Source organism: Platalea leucorodia (genome assembly GCF_965183815.1).
Source record: "Platalea leucorodia genome assembly, chromosome: 2".
Taxonomy (NCBI): Eukaryota; Metazoa; Chordata; class Aves; order Pelecaniformes; family Threskiornithidae; genus Platalea; species Platalea leucorodia.
In genome coordinates, this window is record NC_138824.1 from 2,344,553 (window position 1) to 2,364,789 (window position 20,237).

General features: G+C 42.0%; 1 protein-coding gene across 1 annotated transcript in view; it reads left to right on the forward strand.

Annotated features, from left to right (window-relative positions):
* FCHSD2 (FCH and double SH3 domains 2) overlaps positions 1 to 20,237 on the forward strand; it is a 168,599-nt gene that overhangs the window by 71,481 nt on the left and 76,881 nt on the right. Inside the window, exons 4-5 of the mRNA XM_082337653.1 lie at positions 15,763 to 15,839; positions 17,220 to 17,364. Coding sequence (XP_082193779.1) covers positions 15,763 to 15,839; positions 17,220 to 17,364 — 222 coding nt within the window. The remainder of the gene's footprint in view (positions 1 to 15,762; positions 15,840 to 17,219; positions 17,365 to 20,237) is intronic.

Genomic DNA, 20,237 nt, shown 5'->3' on the forward strand with positions numbered 1-20,237 from the left:
TTTCTTTCTGATTTCCAGAGAACAATTGGGTTGTTTGTTCAGCTGAAAGAGTTGACCAGCCGAGGTGAATCATCTTCATTTGTTTTTAAGAATTTGCAGATCTTTATGTCTCTTTGTCTCCTACACTTCAAATTCATAACAGTACTTTTAGTACATCCTCATTTGTTCAAAACAAACCAAAACTATCAGTCTAGAGATTAAATTTACTGGCCGAAGGAGCCTCTTGTAGTGTTTACACTACAATTAATTTTGTTACTGCTCTGTGCATAACTAGGCAAGCAGTGGCAAACCTTTCCTCCTCCTTGGCTCTTGTATTAGTTGGAAAAAAATAAGCTGGGGGAGTGGAGAAAGGGAAGCTGGTACCGAGCAAGACTTGGAAATGGCTGCTGTTGGACTGCTGAATTGGATAGGTTTGACCTTGTGCCTCCTCGCATCATTACATGTTATTGTATAAATTATGTGTGTTCATATTTAATGTCTATATTTTATAATAAACGTTGTAATTTGTCCTTATCAGGATACTCCTTTTCCAATGAGAACACGTGAAATACTCCCCAAACCTAAAAGGGGTCTGGCATCAAGGACACTTAGAGAAAATAAACATTTCTTGACGCAAACTGGGTCAGTGGGTTAGACCGTTGGTGGTGGCTGCGGGCAGGCTGAGGCGATGCGGTGCTGGGGCGGGCTGGGGGTACCAGCAACGCTTCCAACGCCTGAACGTAGAATTAGTTGATCTATTTTCCATGCGAGTATGTGTTTTCTGAGATACTGGAGGAAAAGGTGCTTTGCTCAATTAGCCCCAAACTACATAAGTTAATGAGTATATAGCTGTAGAAACAGACTGACTGTGCACAATCTTTATGGTGGTTATTATTATTATCATCATCATTATCATCATCATCATCTTGTATTAGAGGGTGTAAGATTTCAGCAGTGCTAAAAGTAGACTTTCAGGGTTTAGTGTTTAAAACGAATACTTGAAACAGAATGGACAAGAAATATTGGTTGAAAAAACCCACCAAGAAAACTGTGAAGCCTGAATAGCGATGAGAATGATTTCCAGAGTGAAATTTGTTCATGTAAGCTTTGCCAGACATACCAAATACCAAAATATACCAAATACCAAACCATACCAAATTCATTAAAAATACGGCATTGTATTTTCAGGCAGATTTTTGTGTTTTCCCCCTCAGTATGATGTACACATTGAAACTAATGCCAAAAACTGATTTATAAAATTTGAATACAAAAGATTACTGAATTGCAAGTTCCATATTCTGAAGATATAACAAGCTCAGAAGCTAATTACCAAATGCAAAATTAATTTTGACACTGTAGTGTGATAAACTTCAAAATAGTAACATTTTGGTTGTTATAAACAGATCAATAAATATTATGTGAAGCACAACAAATGTAATAGTTATCTGCCAGCTGTTTTAGGATGGAAAAAAAATAAGCTTTGTGCTACATAAAACATGGAGCTGGGTCAATGCTTTGTAATCATGTGAACCTTTAATTAAGAAGTTCCCACAGAATAGAAAACGCCGACCTGCTCGGTTGCGAAGGCACTTGGCATGAATAACACCGAGCAGCTTCAGAAACGGCTGGTAACTGCGCTTCGGAGGGTAACACAAACTCGGAGATGTTGTTTCCAACGCAGAAGAAAGCGATGTAGGATGTATTCCTCTGCAGATGGAGAACGGCAAGAAGTAATGTTTTGCAGTCTGTTTCTGGTGCAATAAAATACAGACTCTTTCAAGAAACGCTTATTAGAGATGAGCATTCTGATTCAGCAATTAAGAGCTCTAATAACTTGGAAGGAGTAGCTGCCAGAATCGTTTTGCAGTTCCTCACCTTACAGTGCTTATATATCCATGCCATTAAATGCTAGTATTTCCAGTTGTTACGCTTCTTCAAAATATTAAATATTCAAAAATTGAGTTCTCGTGAATGGCGTTATTTAAAAAAACAAACAAACATATTTATGGCTTATTTATAAATAAAAATGCAAAGTCAGACAACGATGATGAGAGAACTGTAAGTTTGCAGTCCCAGGCTCTGTGGCTGCCTTGGTGAAGTCTTAAATGCAATTTTCAGTAGCAGTCTGTCTCTGAAACAAGATAGAGAGGTCGCTAACCAGTCTTTGTTTTACTCCAACATTCCTATATGCTTTTTAGCTCTTTTAATACTTCACTGCTTTTTGAACTAGTTCAGAGTAACTTTAAAGCAGACAAATATATTAAGGTTACAAAGTGTGCTGGTTTGTGTGTACAGGGGACATTTTAGCAAAGTTGTTACCTTAAACTAGGCTAACTTGAGTTAGGATAAGAGATACCAAGTCTATATTCCTGCATCCCAACTCATAAGTAACTCCAGCTTGCCTATTCCTCTGTGTTCTTAATTTCTTCGAAACGTCGAAGAAACTTTGCCAAAGCATGCGAAATTCGGCTGTGCCGCCTGTTACCGAGGGCCAGTCATGCGAGTGAGTTGATCTGTAGTGCGGGGTGCTTGCCTGGGGGCCAAAAGTAGCTTTAACATGGAAACGGAATCTGTTGGGCTGGTATGGGGTTATTTGTCTGTGGTTTTTTAGAAAATACAATAACCTTTCAGATTCGAGAGATGAGTTGCGTGGCTTTATAAGCGAGTTTGGTGGCTGAGGTGCTGTTGCTGCTATTGATAAAGCCAGAGAACTGCTCTTGGCGTCGTTACACTCCTGTATTTATAGAAATACCTCTATATGATCGTCACTGAGGTTATCTACGGTGTTTATCCTTGTTGTTGATCTCAATAAATACTCTGTTTTGTCTTTATCCCAATATATATTTTTGCAACTTCTTCTGGCACTGTACTCAATATTTTCTAGCTGACCATTAATATTAATTTATATCAGTGGCAGCTACTGAATTAGAGGTGTTTTCAAGAACAATTCTTAATATGTTTTGGCTTACACTGAAAGACACTGTCATGCTTAACTTGTGTCTGCCATGCTCTTTTGTGTTAATATCTGCGGGGGCTTTTTTTTAATAAGTATATCAGATAACTTGCCTATTGCTGTACATTTATTTTCTTTAATTTGTAGCTGCTGGTTCTTTGGTGGGTTTCAGCTGTATTTGAGAATATAAATATTTAATTTTAACAGATATTATCCCCTTCTCTGTCTCCTGTCCCAAGTCTCCTAAACTGTTGCTCTTAATTGTATGCTCTTTCCATATACATCTGTTTTCTTTAACTAAACTGAAGATTAATACATTTAATTTAGGTAAGGTTCATACGCTGCTTAGTTCATAATTCTGCATTTTATTAATAGTCTCAAACAGTGACTGCAGTTATTAGAATATTTTCATCTTTCTGTGATACTGCACTTGCAGACTTTTAAAGTTGGTTTTAATTTGAACTTCCCATTTATTTAATTCCTGAAACTCTGTATTTCACCATGTCGGAATTCAGCTATGTGTGTTTTATAACCTTGTGATCAAGTGGAAGTAAAATTGGACTGTGGCATTTTCCTTAACCGAACTTCCTCAGTGAACATACTGCTTTGGTGTCATACGTGTTTTTCAAGTTTTCTTAAAATCCCCTCTCCTGCAGTCTCTGTAAATCTCTTCATTTTGAAGAGTCTGTTTTTATTGTCGCTTAATCTGTCTGTTGTGGGTGACTGATCTAGTATGTAATTTTATCAGCCTATTTTCAGGTAATTTCCAGCCTGTGTTTTCAATTTACGCTTTCTTTTTGTATCTTTCTACGCTTTAGTGTAATCACGTAAGAAAATCTATACATTCTGTAATGTTATATTCTACCGTGGCTTACTCGCTATGTTTTTAGTGTCCCATCCAGCATCCCAGTGTTTTTATTCTTGTACAGTTCTCTTCTTTCGCTTAATTTTTCTGCGCATCTGCATGAATTGGGCATCCTTTCGGCTCCCAGAAAATCGCTACGGAATTGATTCAACCATTAAGTCGCTTCAAAAAACACATTGAGCTTGCGGTGTGAGGATGTGCTTCTCCTGTTTTCAATCACTCCTCTGCCATCAAGCACTAAGTGCTATTTTGAAAGCAAAAGTTTTGATTTTCAGGTTCCTTTACAAACCAGGCTTAGAGCCAGGGTCAGCTGGCAACATTGCTTGGCCAGTCTCCTCCAAAAAGGGTTTGGTTAGTTTATTAATATGTATTTTTTTTCTTTTTTGGGGGGGGTAAAGGTTATTAATATGTATTTTTTTTCTTTTTTTGGCGGGGTAAAGAAAGCATTTCCCTTTTTAGAAGGAAAAAATTACAAGTATTGCCCATGACAGATTGAAGTTGTTGAAGGCAGGAGGCCCGCGTGAATGGGTTAGCAAATCTGGGAGGGTACAAAGCTATATTAACCTTTTTGCTACTTTCTTTAACAAATGTCTTGAATCAGAAACTGGTTTCAGCGGTGGTGTTGAAAGCGCTCATGCGGGGCTGTTCGCTGGTGCAGATCGATGCTGTTAGAGCTGTGTCACTCAAAGGATGATAAGGTTTTTCTCTCTCAGATTCTTCCATCTGGCAGGTGAACTAGTTAACATCGATTTTTAATCCCTAGTTCAGTCTTTGCCTCCGAGATCCTGTCCCGATTCCTGTTTTGTAGAGGAGTGGTTGCCGCATTATTCTCCAGGCAAAAATACTGTAGAAGATGAAATTGTTGCCATCCTCCATCAGCCACCCAAGATCTGAATTAGAGGAAAATTGGAATTTAAAACTACACTAAGTCCTCACACATTACAAAACTGGGAACTGCCAGGTTATGGTCTCACTCAGCAAAACAGAACTTGTGGAGATCATTATGGGGAAGGTGAGAATCTGAGCAGCTGTTGCTTTTTTTTTTTTTTTGGTCCTAACTGGGGCTTTGCTTTTTCCCCAGCACCAGATTGTGATCCTTGTCCTTCTGTCTCTCCACCACCACGGGGCTGCCACGTGGGCGGGGGGAAGGAGGCGATCGGCGTTTCAGGGGTCCGTAGAGTCAATTTTGTACTTGTTGCAAGTGATATTGCTCAGCAGTTCAAACAGAAAGTTGCGCGGAGAAGAAAAATACCTCTACCTGACGGCAGCGCTAGTTCAAACCCCGCATCAAATGCCTTCAAAGTCGTATTAAATATCACCTCTTTGTGCTTTTGGCTTATATCCCTTAAAAGGGCAGAAAATGCTGGTGAGGAAGCGATACAGATCTCTCCCACCTCTTCCTTCACAGGCAGTGCTTGCTCAGGTAAGGTTTGTGCAAACGGCTTGTTTGAGACAGAGGAAGGATGTGGCATTCGTTTCACAGAGAGCAGGGGAGACTGGCGGGTCCGGTACGTGTGAAAGTAGTTCCTCTTTTGAGTGAGTGATACAACTGCTTCTCTACCGTCACTCTTACACGTGGTATTTGGATTATATTTTGCATAGGTGAAGCTGCTTAACATCCAAACATTCATTTAAACATTCAAGACCAGGCTGGATGGGGCTCTGAGCACCCTGATCTGGTTGAAGATGTCCCTGCTCGTGGCAGGAGGGTTGGACTAGGTGACCTTTAAAGGTTCCTTCCAACCCAAACCCTTCTGTGATTCTGTGCTGTGTCCTGAGAAACATCACTTTGAATTAACGCTAGCAATCAGACCTGTAAATGGAGAAAAACAGATGTTTAGCCATGACTTCATTCTCTTCAGTCTTTTAATACCAGTTTTATATGGCCTGCACCTCAAAACTTAGAGCAAGGGAATCTTTATGAATCATATCTTTTGTGCCTCCTTGATTCCCAACTGTTCTGGAGCTCTGAGAAGATCCTGAATAATTGAAACAGTTCTGAGCGGCTGCGCGAGGTGCAGGAGCCCGCCGTGGCTGCGGGCGGCGGAGCTGGTAGCACTTCTCCGCTGGCGCCTGAGCACCTTCCTCCCAAACGCTGGTGGAGAAGGGGGTTTTGGAAGAAACTGCGCCCTTCCTCTGTATCGGGGGTTAGTTTCTGGTGCTGACACTTCTCACCTCTGCTTCGTGGGGTCTGAAGGTAAAATAGCTTCCATCCACAGATGCTGGGTTCTGCAGGCCTTTCTGTTGCAGTGTGGCACCTGATTTCTAACACTTGCTGACGGAAAGCACGTTCATCTGGCAAAAACTCATCATTCTCTATGCCGAACGTTCATGGAATACCAAATGCATTTCAGAGGCACTGTCCTTAACGTCTGGATGTGCTAGTCAAGGTCCAGAGTTGCTAAAAGTTTACCTGAAAGAATAAAATGAACTCAGCCAAAAATTGTATTGTCTACTGCAGTAGGACAGAAAAGAGATCTACTTTATAAGAAACTATGTAAAGCAATGGTGCCCCATTCAGTAATACTGTACAGGGCTTTGGTTTATCTATTAGGAGTGGGGATTTGCTCCAGAAACACAGACTTTTGAACTAAGAGGCAAACAAATTTCCTCTCCAGAGCTGTTAATCTGCCTTCAGCTACACAGAAAAGTGATGTGGTGGGAATCTTCTGGATTCTTTTAATATAATCTAAGGCTCTGCCCTTTCCTGAGGTTTTCTAACAGTTTCATAGGGACTTTAAGAAAGCTAGCTATGAAAAAGGACTCTGTATTTAGGTTTATGAAGAACAGCTTCACAATCTAGAAAAAGTTATTGCAAGTATAGGGAGGAGTGATGATATATGGTCTAAACACAAACCACTTACATTTTGAAGATGAAAAAAAATTTTAGCAGTTTCCCAAATCTCAAACTCAAAGCCTGGGGGGTAATTCTGTTCAAGCCGCTTCTGTCGGTGTCTCGGAGAGATGGGGGGTGTCTGCGTGGCGTGTTGTACCTGCCCGTGGGTTGTGGAGCTAAAAATTGCTGCGTCTGTGAGAAGAGAGTCCCTACGCTTGAAGCTGCCTCTCCGTACCAGTCAGGCAACCCTACAGTGGATTCAGTAGAGAAAACGTGTTGAAATACTCACTGGATGGTGCAATAAGACAATTTTGCATCAAAGTAGACAATTTTTAGGAGTAATTTAGCAAAAAGCCTTAAAGATAACCTGGAATGTTTCTGGCAATGTCTCTCTAGCTTAGCAATTTAAAATACATAATGTAGTGTCCTGGTTTTGGCTGGGATAGAGTTAATTTTCTTCCTAGTAGCGGGTATAGTGCTGTGGTTTGGATTTAGGATGAGAATAATGTCGATCACGCACTGATGGTTTAGTTGTTGCTCAGCCGTGCTTACGCCAGTCAAGGACTTTCCAGCTTCCCCTGCTCTGCCCGGTGCCCAAGGAGCTGGGAGGGGGCACGGCCAGGCCAGCTGGCCCAGACTGGCCCAAGGGCTATTCCATACCCTGTGGTGTCATGCCCAGTATGCAAACTGGGGGAAGCTGGCCGGGGGGGGGCAGTGATCGCTGCTTGGGGACGGGCTGGGCATCGGTCAGCGGGTGGTGAGCAGTTGCATCACTTGTTTTTCCTGGGGTTTGTTCCTCTTTTTTTGTTTGTTTTTGTTTTGTTTTCCTTTTCACTACAAAATATTATTCTAATTATTATTCTAATATTTTATTTTATTTCAATTATTAAACTTTTCTCATCTCAGCCCACGGGTTTTCTCACTTTTGCCCTTCCGATTCTCTCCCCCATCCCACCGGGGCGGGGGGATGAGCGAGCGGCTGCGTGGTGCTTAGTTGCCGACGGGGGTTAAACTACGACATGTAGAAAGTGAAAATAATTTATACAGATGAACGCTTAGCTTGGAGGTTGTAACTGGTTTTATTCTAGCTTGTAGCTTGCTCAGAGTTGGAAAGGTCTGCAGTTTAGTTATGGAGACGGTGCCACATCATGAAGATGACCGTTATTTTTTTGAATGCCTAAAATTTGGAAGCCAAAGACAGGAGAACTTGGTGAAAAAGCAAACAGTTTGAAGTTTAGTAAAGTATAATTTTATTACTTAAAATTTGTTGAACGAATCTGTCAGGATACTCTCAGTAACAGAGATACACGGATAAAGAAACTTCCAACATTTGGTTTTTGCCAAGTGAAGGAGAGCGCTGGGGGTAGATTGGCTCATATTAATCCCTGGGTTATATATCTCTCTTGGCCTGATGAAAGATCAGGAATATAATCGGTTAGAGAATATTTTGATGAATAAATCTGAATTGGCTCTAGGTCCGGTCAGCTTGGCTGCAGAGGATTTAGCTTCAGATAATTTCCCATCTTCAAGCTGCGAGCGTTGTCTTTGAAAACTTGGAAGCCTTTGAAGAAAGGGGCAAACTTAGTGGCAGGTTTTATTTCAAAGGAGTGCCAAGGGGGGAAGAGTTAAGTGAAATATCATGCAGGTTAGTTTAAATTCCTAGAAAAGCATTGCAGCAACAAATAGAAGTGTTAAGAAAAACCGCTTAACACCAGTTTGGTATAATTGTTTGACTTCTTTTTTGCTGTTACAGGGTAACAGGTCTGTAAATAGAGAAGGTGCTAGGTGTCTTGGCTTTAGGAGCTTATTGATTCTTTCATGTGGTGGCCTAAAATGCCTGCAAGGGAAATGTGGTCTGGGTAAAATGACAAAACCGTGATGAGAAACATTTGGAAAATCATGTAGATATCAAATAGTTCTTTGTTAAAATGAATGAGGTTTCTTAGGGCCTCTCCTTAATCGGGTAGTAGTCAGCGTTATCATTGATAGCTGGAGGATGGATAGGATGTATGCTTATTAAATTTACTGATACTGACTCAGGATGGGGCGGCAGGTGAGGCTGCCAACAGTATTGAAGTTCAAAATCAGCCCGGAAAATCGGTGTACTGGCCTTCAAGTGTTGGCTGCTGCGTTTTAAGGAAGATTTGGACCAACTGGAGAGAGACCAGAGGAGAGCCGTGAAGATCATCAAGGGCAAAGAAAGTAAGCAGGTTACAAATCAAGACTGAAAAATTCAGGTTTGAATGAAGAGGCACACGTTTACTCTAAAGCATTAAGTCGTGAACCACTAAAAAGAGTGTTGTAATTTTTTGGTTTATCCACTGTATAGCATGCTGCAAATTGCGGTACATGATATTAAGCACATTAGAGTAAAATCAGTTAGGGATTGGGATAAGACTCCCCAATCTTTCCCGAGCGGTCTTCACCGGTGTAGGATCATTCCTCCTCGAAGCTGGGGGACTGTCATGTAGGTGGCCTTTTGCCTTTCCTTTCTGCAGGATCTCCCAGCTCCTCCTCCTACCAGTGAATAAGCAATTCTTGGGAGTTTGTTTTATTTTTTTAATCTCTCTTATGGATTGAATACAGAAAAGAACGCTAAACTCCAGGAACAAGATGTTTTGGAAAGAATTAACAGGCTTCCAGTGAAGTAACGATTTTAACTCTTAACTTTAACTTAACAAAAGAGCAAAACCCACGAAGGATAAGAGATTTGACATTTCCTTTGCTAAACCTGATTGCAGGAGTGCCCTGGAGTGATATTTAACTGCTGTAAATTAATTTTCAGCTTTCCCCTTTGTTTTCCTTTGCCTTCTTGTCATGCTTCAAATATCAAAAAATGAGAAATGGAGCAGCTTGGAAAGAGATTGAGAAGGAAAGAATGAAACTCCGTGGTTTCTGGAACTGGAATCGTCTAATGGTAGGAAGGGAGACGCCATCTCCAGGAAGGAGAAGCAACATGATCAGCGATGCAGCTTCGCATTAGCTAACCAGCCTTTCATAGTGTTTCTGTGGAGTTTTACAATTGATGCTGCAGGCACACGGAAACCTCTTTTATCGATCGTTTAACTGTTTTAAAGGCAATGCAGATAAACAGTCCCGGCCTAGTTTTGATCTGCGCCTTTTAGAAAGTATTAGGATGTGCTGTAGAAGTCCATGTGCTGCCTGCTATGTGGTTTGTTTTCATTTTTATTTGTGCTGCGGCAGCGCTTTAGTCACGGTCTCGTTGCCTAAGGCCCTGGGTAAGCTCCGAGCAAAGTAATTGTGTTTGACAGTGTTTTTGTCGTCAGCTTATAATGTAAATTGGACCAAGTCATATCCTGCATGGAACCCCTGGATTGAGTCCGGAGTTCATTCTCATTAAATCATTAAAGGTTTTTATTGAATCTAGCTCTAGTAAATAAAATACCACTTTAAATAATTGCTGCGAAGGCTTAATAACTATCTTGGAATTTAATATTGAGACTAAATTGTTCTTCTGTATTCAGGAGCTGGAGTCCTCACCACGCAGACTGCATTGCGTTTTCCGCGCCCACGTGTTCTCTTCTCCCTGTCCAAATGTTGTGAAGAGATTGGCAACAGCGTAAAATATGTTTCAAGTTACTCTTCAAGCTTGTGAAAAAAACATCTGTATGATTGATAAAGTTGTCGACAAAATTTTTGGCACTAAGCATCTCGCTGTTTCAGTGAGTCAGACTCATTTTGCTAGCTGAAGTCATGTTACTGATTCAAGAAAAGAATCTGAGAGCATCGGGGAAGCGTGAGCATCTGAAATGTCTTTTTTGGATGCATCTAATTTTTTTCGTTTTTGTAGTAGAAGCATTCTTCAAAAAGTAGAAGTTTCACGTAGCTCAGTTGTGTGTGGGTTTGTTCTTCTCTTTTTGGAGGACTCTCTGTATATGCCAGTTTCTCTTCATTCTCAGCCAATCTTTCCTACAACTAAAAAAGCGATTTTAAAAATATCGGATATCAGTCAAACTGCTGTTTTTAAAACGGCAAGAAAGTCTTAATGTAACTCTCAATTTTCTTTTTGAACAACCAGTAGTACTGAAATAAAACAGAATTTTCCGTCTCAGATGCGACTCACAATAATAATGGTCCAACATTACAGAACTTTTTTTTCATTTAAAAATAAAACAAAGCTCTCTTGCGCATAAGCAATGGATGGGGCTGATAGTAAGAATTTATACATAATAAAATAATTACTTTTTCTTGCTGCTATTGGAGAGCCTTAATTTGCAGGTGTTGAATAGCACAACTGGCTTCCAGACTTCTGCGAATCGGGAGTAACCTCACTCCTCTCAGAGAAGACGTCAAGTAAAGAGAGAGATGCGAAAGACCTCTCCCTTGTGGAGTGTTTGCCTGCCAGAAGAGTACTTAGTAAACAGAATAATGCCATTTAGTAAAGCAAATAATGTCAGAACGCTGCTGCTGCGGCACATAATGCGTAGGCAGCGATCTCGAGGATCAGTCGAGCAAATTGCCGTGCACGCATCCGTGGGGGGAAAATAAAAAAGCAGCATTTTTTGTCGCTTGGCAGCCATGAGTGCTTGGAAAAGTTGCTCTTCAAATTAGAAAAATAGTGTGTTAACATCATGTAGTAGCTAATGAATATTAAACATACAGGACATCATCTTCCCAACTCGGACTTGGCTTCAGGTAGGGACTCTCCCCTTTTCTCCTGCTTTAATTCGCCTTTGCATCTTCTCCGTCGCTGCGGTTTCAGCGTCGCACCACCGCTGCAAAGGGCATGGCCGGAGGAAGCTTTTCATTCGCAGGCTTGTTACAGCAGCTGCTGGCCATACGCCCTCCTCGCCTGCCAGCCTCAGGTTTAGCGGGGTGCCCAAGGCCTTACCTTCTGGCCGCGCTTCTTCCACCGCCCGCTTGCTTTTTCCCCGCTCGGAGGGATTATTTGGGCCATTTGCTTACAGCCTATCTCGGAGTTCCTTGGAGCGCTGAATATTGGAGGTGACTCAGACGACAGTATTTCTCCATCCTTCTCAATTCAAAGTTCCTTTTTCCTGAAACAATAAGACAGCGTAGATTTATTTGTAGGAATAAAAGTTATAAGGGGTTGGTTGCTGGATTCTGCTCTGATAAAGAGAAAGGATCAAAATGATGCAAGATATTGCAACCACCTAAGTGAAAAAGAGCACTGAATTAGTCCTGTTGATAGATATTTTCTAAACCTCAGTGTTACATCAGCTAGTGTCTGCCGTGCTTTCTGCAATCAATAATAGGTTTTAGGGGACCTGGCTGTCATCAGCACCTCTCAATTATGGCAGATAAAGATCTTAGGACTGCTTTGAAAAGCATTGTTAATATGTCTTTTTAAAAGCCACATACTTTTCTATCAATGATCTTTTAATTTGGGACTTCTTTCTCTTTACTTTTCTGTCGGTAATTACTTACTTTCTGTTAATATTATAGCAAATATTTTTTTTTCCTCCCCCAGTGTCTGTCACAACCGGCCTTATTAGAAAATACCAATAAATAGACTTGAGGTGAGATCTGGTAACAGGGAACATCAGCTAGGAGCTGCGGCACTGGGAAATATTAATTTGAGCGTACATGAAACTGTGCTGATTTTTTGATGGTCTTTCCGTTCAGCAGAATTTCATTTCTAGGTGTTGATTCCTCAGATGATTGATTAGCACAATTTTATGTCCCATCCATCCGTTAGGCAGATTTGCAAGCAGTCGAAGTACCCACGAACGCGTAATATTAACGTGTTTGTAGCATAGCGATACAACGTGCGTTTTGATGGAGGGGGAGGAAGGGAAAACCAAGACATGGAGGAAGGATACGTGTCGCCTTCAGATGAGTTAAAATTCGATTTACGTGACAGCCCATCCGTTTACACTATTTTATATTTAAAATATAAATCTTTCTAAATCCCGCTTAATGAGGTGATAACACACACAAGCGGAGTCACCAAGTACATTTCTTTCGACAAAGGGTGAGCAGAGGTTGCACGGTGCTTGCAGGGGATTTCAGACATTTTTGACCTTTCATGTCAATAATTATTGATTAAAAGTAGTGTACTTTAAAACAAATCAATTGTTATTACCATTCAAAAATAATTAACTGAACTTGTATTCAAATTCAGTGCTCTAGACCTTAGCGTGAAGTGGAAAAATTAAATCAAAACCCCTTCTTGTTTCACAGCTATCGGAGAGCAGACTGTTATTGTAGTTTTGGTGAACTCTACGGTTTTCCATATTCATAGTCAAAATTGTTTTAGCGTTTCTTCCAATATCACATGTTTTGAAGGCAGGCCCGTGCCTTTGAGCACAGCAGGACACAGGGCTCACGAGCCGCGCGGCGGCTGGGGACGCCGATACACCGACCTCGCAGCATTGCTCCTCCCGAACCCCGTTTTAAGTCGCGACGCTCCGACTGCCTGTAGCCCAACGAGACTGAGAGGAAGGAGAGGTTTTACGGATTTCACGCAACTTTGGATGGGGATTTACGTTGTAATTTTGATAGCGCCTTTACTCCATCCCTTTCTCTAAAGTTCCTTTTAAATAAATACTAAGGAAATGTGTCGTCAAACAGTATTGAAATCAGGAGAACATTCTGCACGGGCTTCTGTTCTTGCCTCTCTACAAATTGATTCTTGCATTTAAATATCGTTGTCTCAAGCCCGTTAAATGTGATTGATGTGCACCTTCAGGGAAGAAACGAGCACGCTCCTAGGCTGCGGGCGAAGTCGGGCGATGCCAAAGGTTAAACCATCAGTTGACTTCCCCGCTTGAGCCCAACAGTGGTATTCTTTGTTCCGGTCCAGCAAAACAAGAAGTGTTATTGAGAACAGAACAAGGAGGATCTCATACAAAAAAACCTTACATTCAGCCTAAAGTTTAAGAAAGCAAACCTACTGTGCTGGTCTAATTAAAAACCATACGTTCGCCGACAGCAGTTCGGTATGAAATGCCAACGCGTGGTTCATCCGTTTTCATGAGCAAATAGTAAATGATCAGTCATCTTCACTACGCCGCTGGCGCCCTCTCTTCTGTGTTTCATTGGTTTCGGCGGTGAGCTTGTTCAGTTGGGAAACAAATGGTTAATCACGCTAGTTTTGCTGATTTGCTGACATCAGTAATAGTGTTTCTGTGTGCAAAAATGGCTTTCTTTATCCCTGCCGTGACCTTTTTGCGTCTTTAATTCTGGCACAGCTTGTCCCCAACTGCCAGCGAGATTTTTTTGTGGTTAGTTTTGTGTTTGCGAACGTTTGTTCGCATCTTGGGGCAGATCTTGTAGGTGGAGTCTGACACAGGTGGGATGGAAACATGAAAACAGCACCAGGTGGGGGGACCTAATAGAGCTCCAAATCTCCTCATAAATTGCTCTGCCAGAGTTAAAGGAAATGTTATTTTTCCTTTTATCTGGGGTTTTTAACAGCTACCTAATGCAACTTGTGCATCTTTAAAAAAAATTGAAGAAACTGCAGTGGAAATGTAAGAATTTCTAGTTACAGGCATAACTTTTACCTGGGAAAAGAATTGCTGACTGTATGCGTGAACAGGGATGTTCACGTCTTTCATGTTCCATGGTGAGATATCGACGTGGAATTTGAAAATGATCCTTAACCGAGCAAAAAGCGCAATGGAAATCAGGGAGGGTAACTTGGGAAGACGTGGAAGCTCAGAATGGGAAACAGCAGCTCTCAGCAATTGGCTTCACAAGGACTATGAGCGTAAACCCGGCTGTAAGCATCGTTAGCACCAAAAAGTGGTACCCGGCTCAGGAGATCGGTTCGGAGCAGTTGGACTCCAGGGTGGAATAGATACATTTAATATGAGGGAGCGTAAGTTTTCTACTAATGATGTATGAGCAACAATTAACATTTTTCTATGTGAAAGCATCGATCGGATTGTAAGCTCAGTAATAAATTTTTAGCCTGAAATGGGCTGGTAAGACAAGAATGAAACCTGGTCGTGCTTTTTGAGATACTTCTGATACTTGTCTCTACGAGAACTTCAAGGCTGTCTTAGCAGGTGATAGCATCTTAAATACGGTATGGAAAATGGAAACAAATGATACTGCGCCGTGCCTCTCGGTGAGCGGGTGGGATGCAGAGGTGTCTCACCCCAGGCTTTTCCTCAGGATGAACTCTTCTGGACGGCATCTCTGGGGCTGATGTTCTTAGCTGGAAAGGGAATTTCAACCCAGGTCTCCCACTTTGCTAAATAGACTTTTACACAAAAGCTGGGGAGTGCTTCTCCAGTGATGGTTCTTCTGAAGAAGCAGGAACGCTGCTCAGTGTTCATAAACTCACGGAGTTGGATAATATACATCCTCTTTTCCGTTTGTTGGTACTCAATTTATAAGCGATACGCGCTGCTAAACGGGATTACAAACCGAAGGAGGGGCTGCCGCGACGGCGACTCCCCCTCCCTTGCCTTGTTTACAAATGAAATGTTGCTGCTCTCCGAGCTTGAATATGAAAATGTTATCGATTTTCTGAGACCACGCAAAGTGAAACGCAGAGACTAAAGAGCGTCGTTAACATTAATAATGAAAAATGAACTGCATTTTTCAGTCTCTAGTCTGTTGTAATCCTCTGAGTAAAGGCCTGATGCTGTGAGCAATAGAGCATCTTCAGGTCACTGGTGACGGTGCAACCTTGAATGATCAAAGCTTGGCCATTTCAGTTTGGGCACATAGATGACCAGATATTTCATCGCTTCTCAGACCCCCCTGTCCTCATTCAGTTAAATAAAAATTTGGATTCTTATAGCAGTGACAAATCGAGACATTTTACTTGCAGTATCCCTGCCTCTGATGCTGCCCCACGCTGCTCAAACATCTTCCGTGCTGTTGGTCTCGCGGGGGTTAGTCACGTGCAGAAGTGTTTCCAGAGCTGTGGTGTGCATGTGTAGATCTCAGCTAGAGTCCCTCTGATTTAAAATACCGACATGAAACTCGTTAATTGTTCTCAACAGAAACTAAAGTCAAACAAAAATATAAAAAGTGAGAAAAATAACAGTCTTGCACTGTAGTAGTTTGCTAATACTATTGATTGATTGCTTCTTTATATGTCGGGGTATCATTTGTCTGATAGAAGAGGTCATGAAAATAACATTTTTGCTTCTATTTTTACCTTTTTTTTTTCCCTTCTTTTAACAGAGCATTCAGAAGCTGGCTAGCCAATACTTAAAGAAGGACTGGCTTGGATTAAAAGCTGATGAACGAAATGATTATAGGTAATTTAACAGTTGGATATCTCAAAATAGCTGTCTTGATAATTTCAATTTGTGTAATTATTTTACTCAAAAATGAAACACTGCTCTTCTCCAGTTAAAGTTGTTTTTTTCTTTATTGTCGAGTATTGCCAGTTAAAAACAAAGCTTTGTTTTCCCCTGAAATTCTGAGATTAGTCTTAAATAGATGTTTATTACTTGAATAATTTAGGAAGGTTGGAAAAGCAAAATGGCATGACAGGACAACAACTGTAATTGTGCACCCTGTTTGGGTATTAATGCTTGTATCTGAATATATATTCTGAATATATATCTTTTAGTAAATAGGTTTAAGGTTAGAGTAATAAGCGTGCGGATTTCTTTATAGGAAAAGACAGCAACAAATTTCTTTTTAGGAGGCCATTCTTCATGAAGATCACATCTGACAGCAAGGAGGAGGCAAAGCCAGAAACAGTTGTTTACAAAACTGAGTTTCATTAACATGAAAGGTGGATCATAACATGAAAACAGAAATGACTCAGCTGCTGAAAGCCTCCCGCCTTTGAATAGTACCTCCTAAACATTTTGAAAAAGTTTTAAGATAATTTATTTTAATGTGTTCTTTGTATTCTGACAAGTCTTATTTCAAACAGGAAGAAATTGTGGACAGATTTGTGTTTTGGCCTTTCGGTGCCTTCACACCACTTGTGTGTCTAAGCAGAAATAAACTGAATTATCAGTCTTAAGTGCATATAAAATGCTCCCATAACACACAGACCCCTCCTACTGCAGTTTGCTCCCCACTCGGCAAGTCTTTCGTGCCGTCAGATACACCTTCTCCCCCCGCTCTCCCTGCTTCACCTTCTCCTTCTGACTTGGGCACTTCTCAGCTTTTGTGGTGAATTATCGGGGCCCTGCAAAGCTCACTGCACAGCTACGGTTGTTGTCTTTGGCCTGTTAACGCATGATGAGGAAACTACAGGTAGCTGAGGCAAAATTGATGAGCAAGCTGTAGCTATTTGCTTGATTGCAAGATGCCCAAAACCACAAAATCCATGATCTTATCAAAAATGGTCAACATCTGATCTGGCTTTGGCTGCTGGGTTCTGTAGGGGCTGTTCCGTTGGAGCAACGGGTTCAGCTGAAAGCATCTGCCAAAAAATTGAATCACAAAACAGGGACAGGAGGGAAAATTTTTACTTTTAGTAAAACTTCAGTTAAAATTTTTGTTAAAAGTGCAGATATTTTCTAGGTCAGTGTGAAGGATTGTGCTTTAGCTTTATTTTTAAAAGCAATCCTTGGAAGAATGTGTGCTGCTGTTATGTAAACCAACCCGTCCTTTCAGTGTAACGCCTGGCCTCCCTTCCTGCCTTCCCACAACCTCTCTGTGTTTCATTATTTTAGGAGCATGTACTCAGTTTGGAAATCACTTTTAGAAGGCACGATGCAAGTGGCCCAATCCCGCCTCAATATCTGTGAGAACTATAAAAACTTAATTTCTGAACCAGCCCGGACTGTACGGTGCTTTAAGGAACAGCAGTTGAAGAAGGTATTTGTGCTTTAATAAGTTCTTTAAACTTTTGTCATTTTTATGTAGAAAATAATGGTTATTAGAAATCTTTTAGTATGGCGCTTATAAAATACATGTGTACTTTTCAGTCTCTTCCTATGCATGTTGTTATAGAAGTAAATAGGCAGCTTTTTGAAGATCTGAGCTATGTTATCTGAAATTAAAGTTGCTTGGAAAAGAGCTTTAAAAAGTGATGCACAGTTGGTCAAAACTGTCTCTGCAAATATAACATCACGCTGGGGCAATTACATTGAATTGGTTTTGCGGTGACATTTGCAAAGCGGGTTTTGTTAGGATAGGTTCTGATTTTAAGAAAAAGCACATCTTAAACCTGAAGGAATGACTTGTGCAATCTTCAAGATGTAGAATGCAGGTTATCCAGCCACCTCCTGTAAAGGTATCACAAATAAGTATTCCAAAAGCTGCTATCATTGATCTATTAATCCATGCAAAGGAAACAGGGTAGATCAAGGAAAAAAGTAAGCTTGACTTTCATTTAATTGATTGTTACATTTTAAAGTCATTTATGTCTTAAGAGGTCTCTATCATACCTCTTAATACAGGATGTGTTTCAAATACAATGCAATGTTCCATCTCGTTCCATAAGGCAGTAAGATGCATTTTAAAAATACAGTGATGTGTATTTATATAAAGCTAAGACTCTTCATATTTTAATTATTTTGTGTTTGTCTTCTGCGGATTTTGCTGCAGCAAGGAAAAAGCCTCCTGTTCTAAAGAGTGAGCGTAGTTTACAAAAGGTCACTACTGCACCAAACATAAATTTTTGGAAGTTTTCAAGAACGATCTTTTGAAATACTTGCTGTGTGGCTTGGCCGAAACATAACATAAGGAGGGAAATAGAAATGCTGGTGGAACGCCCTTTGCAAGTGTCTCAGGTATTAGTTGGTAGTTGTAAATATTCCTCCCGTACATTGTCATCGAGCATTTATTAACGTCGCCTCTGGGTTTCGTTTGAGGTAGGCTGAACGATCCGTTCAAGGTAAAAGACAAAAAAAACCCCCAAACCACACACCATTTCAGTTTCGTTTGCTGAAAAGTGACGACAGCTAACTGTAACTTACTTACTTATGTGTTCTAGAGTAGTATTTTGTAGAATATTTGGCTACAAACTTTTAAATAGATGTTAGTGTAACATGAGCTCTCAGTTTCGGAACAGATTATTATACAGCTCTTAGAAGCATGTGCAAAATCTGTTTTTCTGGAGGGAAAATTAGCTTTATTAATGTTGTTTTATTGTCCTGTGGAATTTTATTTTTCTGTGAAGCTTTCGAACCAATGCTGTAGCAATTTTATAGTATCCTTACTGAGAAAATAATCTCCAGTTTTATTCTTCTGCAAGTGCTGCTGGTTCAGTGTTCATGAGTCAGCAGTGGAAGTGGGGACCACTTCTTTAAATTTATATAAATGATAGAGGTTCCTTTTTTCCTGCACCTTTGAATTAGCAGAAAAGGTTATTAATTATCAGGACAGTACTTCTGGTTCAAAATATTCTAACAGCGATAGGCTTTTCCTACAATGTGGAATAACCATCCACTTGGTGGTATTAATTTTCCTCCATGACAAATTTATTGTTTTATACAGTGCAGTCTCTCACCCTTTCCTTTGGATTTCCAAACAGATAAATAATATATTGAGCTGACCTCCATCCAGACAAAAGCTTAGCAAAATTGAAGTTCAGAGTCAGTAAAGTAGTTGTAACGTTACACTGGAATGCCCATGTAAAATCGAGTTTCTGTTAGAAGCAGCGTCTCCTTCCGAGGCTGCAGTAGGTATTGAGTTGCTCTTGATGAGATGTCAGGCCTGGCAGCCTGACCCCGGTGCCGGGGAAGGTCATGGAGCACATCATCCTGAGTGCCATCACGCGGCGCGTGCGGGACAGCCGGGGGATCGGGCCCAGGCCGCGTGGGTTCGTGAAGGGCAGGTCCAGCGTGACCAACCTGATCTCCTTCTGTGACAAGGTGACCCGCTTGTTGGGTGAGCGAAAGGCTGTGGATGTTGCCTATCTGCACTTTAGCAAAGCCTTTGACACCGTTTCCCACAGCATTCTCCTGCAGAAACGGGCTGCTCAGGGCTTGGATGGGTGTACGCTTCGCTGGGTAAAAAACTGGCTGGATGGTCGGGCCCAAAGAGTTGTGGTGAATGGAGTTAAATCCAGTTGGTGAGGAGTCACGAGTGGTGTTCCCCAGGGCTCAGTGCTGGGGCCAGCTCTGTTTAATATCTTTATCAATGATTTGCACGAGGGGATCGAGGGCAGCCTCAGCCAGTTTGCAGGGGACACCCATTTGGGTGGGAGCGTTGATCTGCTGGGGGGCAGGAGGCTCTGCAGAGGGCCCTGGCCAGGCCGGGGCGATGGGCCCAGGCCCCGGGGTGAGGGGCAACAAGGCTGAGTGCTGGGTCCTGCCCTGGGGGCACAGCAACCCCAGGCACCGCTGCAGGCGTGGGGAGGAGCGGCTGGGAGCTGCCCGGCGGGAAAGGGCCTGGGGGTGCTGGTCGACAGCGGCTGGACATGAGCCAGCAGGGTGCCCAGGTGGCCAAGAGGGCCAGTGGCACCCTGGCTTGTGTCAGGACCGGTGTGGCCAGCAGGAGCAGGGCAGGGATGGTGCCCCTGCGCTGGGCACTGGTGAGGCCGCCCCTCGAATGCTGTGCTCAGCGCTGGGCCCCGCACCCCAAGGCGGCCATGGAGGGGCTGGAGCGTGGCCAGAGCAGGGCAGCGAGGCTGGGGCAGGGGCTGGGGCACAAGGCTGGGGAGGAGCGGCTGGGGGAGCTGGGGGGGCTCAGCCTGGAGAAGAGGAGGCTGAGGGGAGCCCTCATCGCTCTCTGCAACGGCCTGA